Source organism: Centruroides sculpturatus, unplaced genomic scaffold (assembly GCF_000671375.1).
Source record: "Centruroides sculpturatus isolate CEXI.00-Female unplaced genomic scaffold, Cexi_2.0 scaffold128, whole genome shotgun sequence".
Taxonomy (NCBI): domain Eukaryota; kingdom Metazoa; phylum Arthropoda; class Arachnida; order Scorpiones; family Buthidae; genus Centruroides; species Centruroides sculpturatus.
The window spans coordinates 234,179-249,132 of record NW_019385268.1 but is presented as its reverse complement, the minus strand read 5'-3'; the positions used below and the strand labels follow the sequence as shown (position 1 = coordinate 249,132).

The window sequence follows — 14,954 nt, the reverse complement described above, 5'->3', positions numbered from 1 at the left end:
CGTTGAATTTTCATCGATGTTAAGCCTAACAAATTCTTTTAAAAAATAATAATCGTCGCTATTGTATCGTTAAAAATTATTTTTAAATTATTTTATTGCTCACAAAACAAACAACCACTCATAATTAGAAAATTAAGTCTCGTTTAAATACTGGCCTCCCTTCTATGGTCAAGCCGTGTTGCCAGCTAAAACACACAAAAATTTAACAAAAATAATATTAAAGTAGTCAAGACAGCCAAATATTGTAGTGCCTATCACTAGTGGACATTTGAAATTTGCCGACTAGAACACGGTCGGTTAACCAATGTGACGGTTGATCAGGGGTCGAATAATCGATGCTCTACTGTACTTTCTTACTATGTTTATTTATATGTAAAAGTAAAAGTACATACAGTCGACCCCCCCTATAATGCGGTAGATACGTTTCGCTTTATAAGAATTTCGCGTTGTAGGAATCCTCAAATACGTTAGCCAATCACAGCCTGGCATGTGTGCAGTTTACGGACTACGGCTGTTTGAAAGGTTTTCTTCCATAAAATTAATCGATTCTAGACTAATTTCACTCAACATTTCCAAAACACATATAATTAATTTTTTTGGGACTAATCTGTATAAACTATGCCAGCGCTGTCCAACTTATCATAGCCCGTGGGCCATATTTTCTTTACCAAACATTTCGGGGGCTAAGAAGGTTGCTGCTGTATTCAGCCAGGTTAAGTGAAGTTACGCAAACTAAATAGTACCTACTTTAAATTCAAATTAGATTTAAATTTTCACATAGTAAAATAATTTTAATATTAATAATAATAATTTAGTAACATAAATTTATTCATAGTAAAATGTACTCGGGGGCCGTAAAAATTATTTGGCGGGCCGCCAGTTGAACAGCCCTGCTCTAAGCCATTCGTTCAACATGTCACGGGACAGTTCGATTTCACCGGATGGCGTCGAGTCCGAAATGGCATTGATCTTGCTGATCGTTTTCGTCACGGACGTTCTTATGGTATTACGGCGGCGTCGGAGCTTGCTCAGTTCCTTGGTGGAATTTGGATTCATTCCGTTCGGAAATGTCTCGGTCATGTTTCGATTGACGGTGACGGTGGGGTAATGAAATCAGTTCTGCGAATGGAGAAGACGGGCAATATGGCGGCGAAAGCCTGTAACGAGGAGCGGGACGACAACGGATCGGATAATGGTAGTAATAAGTGAATTGCGTACCTGTTGGCGTTGGTTCTGGCCAAATCCTGGTCACGGCACCAATTATGTCGTGTCTATGCGCAATAACCCGAAAGGATGAGACTACGGATGAGAATACGGATGAGACACTTTATTATTCGTATGGCTGGTTACACAGTTAACGGTCAACGATGTCAAATGCGGGCGAAGAACGGTTCAACTGCGTTTCCTTTTTTGTTTTTCCCCTCTCCTCCTTCACTTCCGTCCCTAACTCCCACACCCTCCAATAAATCTCTCACCCCGGGTACACACTCTGATCGGGTCGTATCCACCACGTGTCTCTCCAAGTTTCCCCTTTCGCTGTTGGTCGGCCCACTTGTTGCATCCCTCACATATGGTTAAAAAAGGATCTTTGTGAAAGAGAAAGGCGAAAAAATGGGATGAAGAAGCATGATATATTACGGGTTCTTACAGTAGGGATGCGGAGACCTAGCCAGTAATTTAAAATTAGACCATTGAAGTATTTAAAGCAGAGAATGCGGTCAAAATATTTTAAGCGATCAGAAAGATTTGGAAGACCAAGGTGAACTCTTGCCACATCGTGGTTGTCAGTAAAGGGTAAATTGCAGAATTTGTGTATCAGAAAATAAACTTTATTTAATTCAGATTGTATTTTTTGAATCAGATAAGGGGCAGCCATGGCCCAAGACTGGTAAACAATAATCGACTATTGATTGAAAATTAGTAAAGAAAATTGTTCTGAGTACGGTTTTTGAAGGGAGATTTTTGCAAAAACGCCAGATAAAGCCACGTCTAATTGAAAGAGATTTAATGATGTAAGAGATATGATCATGAAATATTAATTTTTCATCAAATATGATACCAAGGTCACGATGAGACTGCATAGTTTATTTTAGAGGAATCAATAAATATGGAAGGATGGTAGGGATTGTGAAGTATAGAAAAACACATAATGACAGTTTTATGGATGTTGATTTTTAGATTATAACTGGCAAGATTAGAACATAAAGAATTGACAGTGATCTGAAGAGAGGAGGGATCATTGGATAAAATTTTGATGACATCGGCATAGGCAATTACTTTAGAGTGAGGGTTGATTAGTAATTTATCTATATAAGCTGAGAAAAAAGCATGATTAGTACATATCCTGGAGGTAATAGGAGAGAAAGGGAAAAAATCAAAGTCACCAATGTGAATCTTACATAGTCTGGATAAATAGTAATTGTTTAACCAACAGTAAAGAGCAGGATCTAAATCAAAATAATCAATTAGAGTCTGAAGTAGTAATTTAGGAATGATAGAGTCAAAGGCTTGGGAAATGTCAATATACATTATGTAGGTGGATTTTTTGTTCTCAAAATTTTGCAAAATAGTATAAGTTGTTTCAAGAAGGTTTAGTAGTAGTAGAAAGGTTACGGATGCCACAGTGTTGATGAGGGAGAATCTGGAGGTAATTTGGCTATAGATTTTGTTATATAAGCAAATTTCAAAAATTTTTAACATGGCTGATAGAATAGTTATTGGTGTAAAGGAATTATCTTTTAGAGATTAACCATTGATTTGGAATGTGACTAGAGTTTAATAAACTTGTGAAGAGTTTGGAGAGAACAACAAGCGGATATTGCCTTTAACTCTTTAAAGAATTGATCCGGAATTGAGTCTGGACTATAATTTGAGTTGTTTAGGCTATCTATGGCAGACTTAACATCGGAAAAAGAAATAAAAAAATTATGTTTACATTGTTGAAAGGATAGGGAATGAAACTTAGCTTCAGGTAAAATGTGAAAATATCTAGATTTAACATTATTAAATATATCGTATATTTTATCATTCAGAATAGATTTTTGTGAGGAGGTTTGTTTTTTTTTTTTTTAAAGTTAGGAATGAAATGCCAGAAGATATGAGGGTCAGCGGCAAAGTTAGACACAGTTCTGTTAAAATATTCTAGAAAAGCAGTACGATGTTCCTGGTAATAACGTTGTTGCAATATTCTATGTAAGTATAAGTCACGAGGGTTACCATAACATTTCCATTTGCTCCATTGTTTTCTGACCATATTGGGTAATTTCTTTAAGTGTAGAGGAAACCATCTATTTGCAGAAAAGTTTATTTTATGGAATTATAATAATTTTTTAATAGTGGCAGAAAACAAGTTGTAAATTTTATCAGTAAGTTTCTGAGGAGAAATAGGCGAGTTGATGAAGGTCCAGTCAATGGAGCAAAGAATTTTTGAGGCCTCCATTCCATTGAATGAGGCCCAAATTGGAATATTAATGTATTTGGCAGATTGCTGTTTATTGGTATTTAATAAGACATCTAAACATATTGCATTATGGTCAGATTTGAACCCCTGAGCATAACTGGTAGATACAACACAATTATAGGTAAAAGCAAGATCAAGAAAGTTATTAATACGAGATGGAAAAAGGATTACCTGTTTAAGTTGGAAAAAATAGAATATTTCATTAAGGAAAAATTGTTCAGTTGGGTCAAGGGAAGAATAATATGGACCATTAGAATTCGAAGAGATGTTACACATATTGAAATCTCCACATAAGCTAATTTGAATACTTTGGGATTCAGAAAGAGAAATAAGATATCTATGTAAGATTTTAAAAATGGAATCTCTTTTATTATGGGAGGCGTATATCGAAATGATTATTAGATTATAAACATAAAGTTTGACGGCAAGGATAGAATCAAGATATTCAAAAACTTTTTTTTACATTTCTTTACATTCAATACATTTCTTTNTAGTTTACATATATATATTATATTTTCTGTTGGTAGAATTGGCACCAAACAGTGTTTAATTTTCCTAACATTTCTGTTAAGAAGAAGATTACATAGTGTTTAAACTATTTTGTTCTTGTATGCATTTGTATTCTATCCTGAGTAAGACCTTCTGTAATGTCAAATGTTCAAAAGAGAAAAATACATAAATTTCTACCTTGAATGTTTATGAGCTGTTTAAGTAGTACCCAGAAAACTGATTTCTGTTATCAATAACTCAAATCATCTAACATTTTTAATGAATTTCCAATTTTCATTTTCTGTGATCAAATGATTTTACAGAGAGAAATTACGAGGAAGTTACAGAAAAAAAAATTTAATTTTTTGTAAGAAGAGATTTGTTTTCTTTAAAAAATGTTCTGCTTAATCATTGCAGTGTTTTTCTCAGGAAGAAATTTTAGTGGTTGATCTGTAATGTTATAGCTTGCTGCTATTGCAAATTTTCTTTAAAAATTTCAGTTAATGATAGTGAAATAATAATCATATAACAACACTCAATTGCATACTAATCCATAGATTGATTATTGTTAATACATAAAAATGTTTTATATTAACTGATCAGAGGAAATATTTAGCTGGTTGATCAACCAGCTAAAACTGGCTTGGGGAGAACACTGCATGAATATAGAATTATAACATAATATGAGTATGACTTGGAACTACTGTTGAGAGATTGAGGGAGAGATACAATAAGTTAGGTTTGTCGTTACTGAATAAATGCTTTTGACAGAGACGAACAGCTATGCATTTTATAGAAAATACTTACTGCATGCTAAATTTTTTGAGTAGATAAGTTATATTTTTTGATAACAAAAGTTAAATTTCCAGTTAATTGAAACATTTCATGAAATTCTAATTTTACTTTTCCCTATTAATTTCAGATGCATGATATTGTGGCCCATATCGAATCATTTCTAAAGTCGTTGAAGCCATGTTTGATATTTGTTACAGTTCGAAATAAAATATGTATTTTATTTCATTTATCAGTTTGTGAATAAAATTATATTAATTACAGATAAATGCTTGTAAATAATTCCCTCCACTCCAGTCCATTTTCAATAGTATGGCATAGTATACAGTGGATGAAGTTATCCTTATTTACAAGCATTTATCTACAATTACAGTAATAGTATGGCATAGTATACAGTGGATGAAGTTATCCTTATTTACAAGCATTTATCTACAATTACAGTAATATAACCTAATTATAACCTAATTCACAAATTGATAAATGAAATAAAAAAAAAAAGTTATATACATTTAAATTGCTAGAGTTAATGCAATTCATTTTCAGTTACTTTTACTAAACGAAGAAAATTAAAATCAAAATGAATGAATATTTATTTAAAAAAAATAAATTTGACAGTACACAATATTTACTAAGTACCACTTTTAATAACATTAGAACTTTTTTGTTTTACAAAACTGGGTAACTCGTATCAAATACTGTATTAAATAAACATTTAAATCAAATTTTCAAAGTTTTTTTTAAAAATTTAATCTATTCTCAAGATACATTTTGAGATAATTTGATTATTCTCTACTTCAGTTACTATGGTGTCTCCTGCGATTGACATTTATTCATTTGGCATGTGTGCATTAGAGGTAAATTAAATAAAAAAGAAAAAGAAATGCATTAAAACTAAAAGTAAGTTATTTTTACAAATGAATTCTTTTATTACTTGTAGATGGCTGCATTAGAAATATCAGGTAATGGGGATAGTGGTAGTCAAATAACAGATGAAGTCATAAGAAAAACAATTGAATCTTTGGAAAATCCACAACAAAAGGTATTTTTGATTGTGAAAAGTTTATTTTACTTAAAACTTATGCCATTTTTTAATTATGTTTATAAGTTATAATTTATTATTTTAACTGTAAAATGAACTTGGGTCCACTTTATTTGATATTTTTGAATCAAAAATGAGTGCGGACATTTTTGCTTTGAATTACATATGAAAATAATAATTACTTTTTATTCTATATTTACTTATTACATAAAGCATAAAATAAAATAATTTGTGATTTTAATTTAACTAGCATTTAACCCTTATTTAGAAACTAAAAAAGAATAATTGTTACTGAATACAGTTTTTTTAATCAATTGAAAACAAAATAAGTTTTTGACATAAAACAGATACAGAATTTATTATGTTGTAGTATTTAACTTGTTGGTTTAAATCACGGTAAACTTTTCAGTGATAAGAATTAATCAATTATTTTTTTCCTTTATTAAGATTGAAATTTTATTGTCTGAAAAAATAGCTGTAATAATACAATACAGTAATACCTCAACTTACGCTACCCCGACTTACACGAACCCGGAGTTACACGATTTTAAAATCTCATCGATTCTTCTTTTGTTTGAGCGCCACGCAGCTCTCGATTACTCACTCCCCCCCATACTATTGTTCAGCTTACATGTTCAGACGTGTCGCACGGAATCGACGCATAGCTACAATTTATTGTGTGATATTTATTTCTGTGTTTGTTATATCTACGGAAACTTGAGAGACTCTATGTGGTGATTTCTTGTAACCGTGAATGAATCAAAAGACGAGATAAGATTAACGAGAACATTTATTAGCTTACATACATCCAACTTGGATTTTACACAAATTGCAAAATTATACCCTGACTTACACTAGTTCAACTTACGCGGTTATTGCTCGGTCCCACCTATTGCGTAAGTTCGGGTATCACTGTATTATTATTTCCTTTAACTCTCTAGAAGAGTTAACTTGCACCTCAGGAGTAATGAATATTTAAAACTAAGCACTGGTTTTTGGATAAAAATAAAAATGTGTGCTAAAAATATAAAGACTAGTTACTAAAAATAAATTAATTTGACTTGGGTGCACAATAGATGATGTGTATGCAAGCCAGCACAATTTTCAATGTGCAGACAGTTCAAACAAAAGCATTGTTCAAACTCTGGATAAAATTTTTCTTGAATTTAATGTTTGAGGTTAGAGCTATTCAAAGTCCAAGGAACCACTATATTTACAAATTGACAACAATATCAAACATAAAGCTCACATTCTCATTCTTGACTACTTGTATGCTCTGTATTGGTGTTTTTCAACTTTTTCTCATTGCAGCTGGTAAAATTATGGATAATTTTATGTGGACCAGTAATCATATGCTACTATGAATTACGCTTATTTATTTCTCTGTATTACTATTTAAATGCCACCCCATAATCAACTGCGCCAGCATCAGTACAATCAATTATTTTTCTTCAGACTGGTTAAATTTTTAATAGATTGGCACCATTCATGAACCAGCAGCTGAAAAACGCTGCTCTACATTATTTACCATCATTTATGAAGTCATAATTTTATATTCTAGCTTAAACATAAAAATGAAACAAAGGATGTAACATGTAGCAATTGTTATGCCAGTACCACAATTTCCAGAAAAAAAGAAACTTGATTAAGATGATTCTTCTCCAGCACTACAAAAATTCTAGCTTGCACTTTGCATGTTTTGATTTCTTACAGCATTGACTTTCACTTTATTGTAAACTTAAACACATTTTGATATTTTTGATAAATTTTATAAATTTTTGGGGATTATAAATTTAGATATTTTTTAAACACTCTTTATTCTTTTTAAAATGTCTACCTTTTAATTGTATAAATTGTTTAATAAAATTTTTACTTTCTATTTTAACTTATTTAAATGGCTTGAGTTTTCTGTTTTTAAATTTAAAATTTACCTGAAGATAACTTTTTGTACATCTTTTAAATTTACATATTTTATTATTTCAATTGAAATATTTGATATCAAAAGACAGTGGTTCTTACATATTTTTATCAAATATAAAATTTTGAAAATTGAAAATAACTATTTTTTTAAACTGATAGATTTAATAAAAATAATAGTGTAAAAATAAAACTGAAGGAATAATGTGATAAAGATAATGTTTTTATCAATAGTCAATTTGTTGAATATGGTTTATTCAATAAAGATACACACAGCACAAAAATAAGAGTAACACTTGATTTCCCTCTCTAAAAATAGTCATTTCAAGTATATGTAAAATATTTAATTTAAACAATTCAGTAATAATAGCTATTCTATTTTAATAAGCATTTTTGCTACCAAGCTGGTAAAAGAATATATTAATGCAGTGTTCTTTTTTAAATTTATAATTAGTACATTCCCACCTTGGGGTGGATATTTGTGAAAATTTAACAGGAATTGTTATTTGGGAAGCAAAGCCTTTATTTCTTGACACTACAATCAATAATTTGTAAACTTTATTTCACAGATCATGTTTTTATGCTCAAATGATGATGATTTTTACATTGTTACAATTTTCTTAAAATTTCTAATTTTTCACTAATTTATTATTTTATTTTTAATGTTTGGTTTGCAATAGAATAATGGTTTTGTATTGGATAACTTACAAAAACATTAATTTCAGTTAAATGTTTTAACATTTTTAATAAGTCCCTTTCTTTTTGTTTATTTTAAGGATTTTATCAAAAAATGTCTTAGCAAAATTCCAAATGAACGACCAACTTCTAGAGAATTATTATTTCATCCTGTGATATTTGAAGTACATTCACTTCGTCTATTGGCTGCTCATGTTGTTGTAAACAGTGCCTGTGAGTATATTTTTCATTTGTGCTATTATGTATATTAATATTAAGGATATTTTAAAATATTGAAGACATTTATTAGCATTACATCGTTAGAAATGAAATCATATGAAGGTATTTGATTATTACAACATGGATTCTTAAATTTTTCTTCTTCTGTGTTAGTGTATATGTTACCACTAAAACTCAAAAGTCGTTAAGATTTGCTAGGGTGATTCGTTAACGTGCGGAATCAAGAGTTTTCTGCATTTTACCTAGGGAATCTGCAAATTAACAACTTCCGTATCATTAAAGTTCAAAAGTTTGTTTCTCTCATTTTCTTTCCCTACTACTTTTCGAACAAGACAGAGCAAAAACTGATGCACGCTCAATTTTAGCTGTGGTTCTTAGTAAAACAGACGATGGCTTTTATAAACTTGGTACTAAAACAGGTATTTTAGAACAATTGTATGTAAAATTTGAATTCAGTGTTTGCAAAGAGAGGTTTTCTACAAAAGATGTCCCTGCTGTAGAAATATGTATATGTCAAACAGCAATAAAACAATCTTTTGGTACTGGGCAGGGTTTCAGAAATGTGAATGCAAATCTATGTGTACCACAAATAGGTGTGCTTGTCGCAAAAACCAATTGCTACGTAATTCAAAGTGTCACTAATTTTTAGATTGCACTAATAAGTAAGCACAATTTTATCATATGTTTTGCGAATTCATTTCCCTAATTATAATAATATTTTAAACTGTTTGATTTTTTGTATTACAGTTTTTTAATTGATTGATGATTGATTTTATCAACTAATTTGTTGAGTGTTTGATTGCATTAACTTGATTCTTTAGATATCGAAAATTAATTAAATAATATTATGTTCATTTAAGCGTACAAAAACGTTGCTGTTTCAGCAAAGATCTTATTTTCAGTTTACTGAGTGCCTAGTAGGTAATGTGTAGATTACCTAGATTATCTGCACATTACCTAGGTAATTTGAGAAATGGAACAATTTTCGAAACTTTAACAGATCACCCTAGTTAATCTGGAGATTAGCTGGGTAATGTACACATTAACGGCTTTCGAGCTTTAGCGGTAACATATAGATGACTATTCTTTTTATGTTAAGATATATGTATTTTTGGCTGTTAGCTTATCAACCAGATCAACTTACTGACGAAGCATTCCGTTCAAAATATAACGTCGGTGATATTTTGGCTGAGGTCGTTCACAGAGATGGTCATCAGAGTATGGTTATACGAAGAAGTGATGCACAAAAATTGGAACTAGAAAAGTTTTTAGAAGATGTGAGGTATACAGTTTAAATTATAATTTTTATATATATGATATAATAAAAACATTAGTACAGGTGTTTCAAAGTAGTAGTAGGTTAAATTTCACTTTCTAACAGACCTCCTTAACAAAGGAAGACTTGGTGGGCTTCATAGAGTAAAATCAAGTTATATATATAAGTTTCAGTATATATATGTATATACAGTGGAACCCCGGTTAACGAACGTCCTGGTTAACGACCAAATCGGTTAACGAACTTTTATTTTGGAAAAATTTTGTCTCGGATAACGAACAAAATTCGGATAACGAACTTAACGGCTTTTTGTGTCAAATTTGTAAGCTTGCCTACTTTTAGGGAAAATCAGTTAATCGTGTGTCGGTGATGGTCAAGGGTCCATTCGTACGTTGGTGGTGGTGGAAGAGACAAAGATGACAAGTATTTTACAGTGAAAATCGTTTATTAGAACGGGAAGATGCTTACATATTTGAGGTAGTTGGAAATGGCTTATCTACAGTATTTTCTCTCGGCACTGAAGAGTGGCGTATCGCTGGTCCTACGATAGTGCAAGCTGATCAGTCGTAGCCCCAGAGCGGACGAGATGGGTTCGCTTGGTCACAGAAGCGATAGTAGGTGACAGAGCTGCAACAACTGGAGCGGTCCGCGAGACACAACACAAATTTTAGCAGGCACGACTTCAGGCTTAATCCAGATGAAGACGACACAGATTAATCGCCATAGAATTTTTAGGAAAACTGCGTTTTGACTTTGAGATTCGGGGTTTTTATAGTATTTCTTCCTTGAATCTCACCTTACGATTAGTCCTGTCCCATTCCTCCCTTCCCGATTGTTTTCTTCTTTGTCTCCAGGTGAAAACCGAAACCAGATCAGGTCACGAGAAAGGTTTGTTCCGAGGCGTTTATTTGATACCTGTTCGTCAACTCTGATCAGAGATTGCTGATAAACCTATAAGCCTTTCGCTCGTAATTTAGCCTATTGTTTCTGCTATCTGTCATTTTAGAACTTTAACGATCGTATGTGATGTTTTTATACCCGTCAAACCTTTCCCCTTTTCCAAAAATTTAATCTAGATTGACTGTTTATGAGCACGTTTTCCTATATTTTCATTAAAGAAAACCATTTTACAAGTAAAATTACAAAAATACTGACGGCTAGAACGGATTAATTGTATTTGCATTAATTTCTATGGAAAAAATTGCTTCGGTTTACGAACAATTCGGTTAACGAACGGACTCGTGGAACGGATTACGTTCGTTAACCGGGGTTCCACTGTATATTTGTATTCTACTGAAACAAGCACTTAGTAGAATACAGTCAGCAAAGTAGGACATGGTTTTTTAACCTGTTTCATTTTATGGACCCCTTTGCCAGTCAGGTGAAACTCCTTCTCATGAAAATGTTTTCAAATGCAAAACATAAAATTGTAAAAGAATCCAGTTTTTACTGAAATGGAATCATTGCTTTTTATATTGGTTGCTATTTCTTCACAGAAAATATGAAAAAAAAAAGAGATGGCTGCTTCCGTTCTGAAAGATAAAAATATTGGCATATAAGTCTATGCAGGTGTGAGACAAGCAGGGGGCTGGAGGTTAATCCCTTCTGACCACTTAATCTGCACAGGTTGGTAAAGCTTGATCTCTGCGCCTGTTAGATGGCCTAGGAGGGCAAAAAGTGAGTGGGGACTGCGTTGGTATGTGGACAGGAATCTTTCTGGAAAAAGAGATCGACAGGTTGACATATTAGCAAAGAAAACATTTATTGGTTGGCTAAGGTTAACATACAAGATCATTACAAGACTACTTGATTAAATGCGGTTAAATGCAAGTTATACAAAGGGCAGCTATTAGCTACATCAAATTCCGTTTCTGGGGAGAGAGAGAGAGTTTGCAGAGTGCTAACATACAATACATCAATGCGAGAATGGACGGTATACACCAAAGTATGGCAGACACCGACAGTATGGAAGAGTTTGCAGCTGTTGAATGTCTTCTCCGACAGGATCCAAGTCCTTTGCATGGAGATCGACACAAGTACAGAAATAACTTCCGTGTGTGGATGTGTCTTGATCTGCAGTAGCTCGTGCTTTTATAGCATTAGGGTGGGAAAGCGGTCCGTTGTTGACAATGACTTGCAACTCTTGACAACTAAGTGTCAACTTTCCCACCTAACTGTTGATAGTTGGAGGAGACCTCTGCTCTGATACTCCGTGAGGAGTTTTTCTAAAGGGTTGTATACAACAATTTTGAACAATGAAAAAAACAGGAAGGTTTCCTTTCATTAAAAATTCTCCTGTAAAATCTGCGGTCTTACACAGGGAAGTTTAAAATACAGGTAACCCCCATATAACACGGCACTTCTATAACACGGATTTACTCTAACACAATTCGAGAATTGGGTAAAACCCTTGTACAACATGAAATGTAATAAATTTTTACATACTTAAGTACTAATAGTTCACGAAAATAATAATTTTCGTGAACTATTAGTACTCAAGTATGTAAATTTTCTTTTTCACCTTCTGTTGATACACATAATCTTTCTCGAAACTTGTTTCAGTGTTGCTAGATCTTGATGCTTCTGATTTTGTGTTGCCAGATGTGAGGGACAAACAGACCCACAATAAAGTGTTATTTTAAATTTTAATTATTGGAAAATTTAATCGGTTAAATTCGAGCGTTTTATCGAGTTAGGCTAAAAGCCATAAAAATTATTACCCACGGAGTTTGTTCCTTGTTGAGTCGGATCAAGTTAGTCAGGGATGTGTCACCAGGAACTTTTGATGGAGAAGACATATTGGACGTGCGACCGTTAAAGGCCATCACCTGACCTCATGGAAAAAACCCAAGAGGAATGAANACCACTATTAACCAAGGGTGTTTTCTTTTTGGCAAGATATTGTTATCCTCTGAGCATTTTTCTGCATTATCTTCAGATCCATGCTCTACCTTTTGCAAAAAATATGCTGATTGCTTGCTTTTAGTTAAAAGATCTTTATAAATTTCCTTATATGGTGCTAATCACTTATGAAGAATAAAATATAAAGTATTATGAAGCACTCATGACGTATGGAATAAGGAAAAACATCTGTGTGACCATAGGGTCGGCACCTCTTTGGCGCCCTGTCAGGATGACACCACCGAGTCTCTAGGGGACTCGGAAATCGTGACGTTAAGTCTAAAGATTCGCGAGCGGTAGCGTGTGAGCGCTTGGATTCGGAGTAGAGGTGAGGAGAGAGACGAGGAAGTGACTTACTCGGACTCCATATTTTCTAACAAATAACAATTTTAATTAAATTGAACTAAATACTATACAGAGATATCGGGCATATTATCGTTCTTAATTATACTAGGTCATTGAGAGAGAGAGGTTACAAACGAATTGCGGGTTGATAAATACCTTGTCGATGGACATTGGAAAAAAAAAAGACCCTGAGGTCAGTCGTCATCCGAAGTCCCTCTACAACAGTCGTCATCCAAAGTCCGCCCAACAAAGTCGTCCTCCAGGATTAAAATCGTGACCCCGGATTAAAATCGTGACTCAGGATTAAAACCGTGAGCCAGGATTAAACCCGAGAGAAAAATTCGTGCTGGATTAAGCCTCTACACTCCTCCGTGCCTCTACACCAGTGAACGGACAAGATTCGGATCTAGTGTAAAGAACTGTCCATCAACAAGGTATTTATCAACCCGCGATTCGTTTGTAACCTCTCTCTCTCAACGACCTAGTATAATTAAGAACGATAATATGCCCGATATCTCTGTATAGTATTTAGTTCAATTTAATTAAAATTGTTATTTGTTAGAAAATATGGAGTCCGAGTAAGTCACTTCCTCGTCTCTCTCCTCATCTCTACTCCGAATCCAAGCGCTCACACGCTACCGCTCACGAATCTTTAGACTTAACGTCACGATTTCCGAGTCCCCTAGAGACTCGGTGGTGTCATCCTGACAGGGCGCCAAAGAGGTGCCGACCCTATGGTCACACAGATGTTTTTCCTTATTCCATACGTCATGAGTGCTTCATAATACTTTATATTTTATTCTTCATAAGTGATTAGCACCATATAAGGAAATTTATAAAGATCTTTTAACTAAAAGCAAGCAATCAGCATATTTTTTGCAAAAGGTAGAGCATGGATCTGAAGATAATGCAGAAAAATGCTCAGAGGATAACAATATCTTGCCAAAAAGAAAACACCCTTGGTTAATAGTGGTTAGCATTGACGAAGAAAACATTGTTTAATTTATATTAATATATGTCGCTTAAGAAAATTTTAATAAAGATATTTATCTTAATTATGAAAATATAATAGCATGTTTTTTAATTTTTGGAACCTAACCCCTCTTTTCATACTAGTTCTTTGTTTTGTGTAACATGGATTTGCATAACATGGCAATTTTTTGGAACATAACTCCTGTGTTATACGGGGGTTAAATGTATATATATTCTGTGCCATGTTATCAAGCACACCATCTGGGAAATGTTTGACATCTTTTTCTACTGGAAGTGTTGCAAATGTAGAGATAATAATTTGGATCTGTTTTTCTAGAAGAAATAGGAGTTATATTCCTGGAAAGAGTCAATAAAATCAAGTCAGAATTCTTTATGGTAAGATTCCTCTGCAGAAAAGGCTATGACTCTGTTAAGAAAGACTGTTAGTTCCTGGTGTTGGAAAGGGTGGAAATGTAGATATTTTTGTATCTTCTGTATTTTACAGTAGAGCGTCGTTTATCCGAATCAATTGGGGACTGGGGTGGTTTGGATAACGAATCATGTACGAAAAAATATATTAATTTATCCCATGTTGAAATTTCTCTCCATTGCGTTTCGCTCCATGTTGAATTTTCGTCGATGTTAAGCCTAACAAAGACTATTGTATCGTTAAAAATTATTTTTTTATTTTGTACAAACAAAATAAATTTATTGAAAAATATAAAAACAATAAAAAATTATACTTCAGATGTTAATTTAGTATCAAAAACGTAAAATATTTGAGTAGCCCGAGAAATAGCCGAAGATTGCAGCGCCACAGCACTAGCGAAAATTTAAATTTGCCGACT

General features: G+C 33.0%; 1 protein-coding gene across 1 annotated transcript in view; it reads left to right on the top strand.

The window, feature by feature from the left end:
* LOC111636939 (nuclear receptor-binding protein-like) overlaps nucleotides 1–14,954 on the top strand; it is a 134,849-nt gene that overhangs the window by 106,534 nt on the left and 13,361 nt on the right. The window contains exons 8-11 of the mRNA XM_023382326.1: nucleotides 5,540–5,595; nucleotides 5,679–5,780; nucleotides 8,474–8,606; nucleotides 9,735–9,894. Coding sequence (XP_023238094.1) covers nucleotides 5,540–5,595; nucleotides 5,679–5,780; nucleotides 8,474–8,606; nucleotides 9,735–9,894 — 451 coding nt within the window. The remainder of the gene's footprint in view (nucleotides 1–5,539; nucleotides 5,596–5,678; nucleotides 5,781–8,473; nucleotides 8,607–9,734; nucleotides 9,895–14,954) is intronic.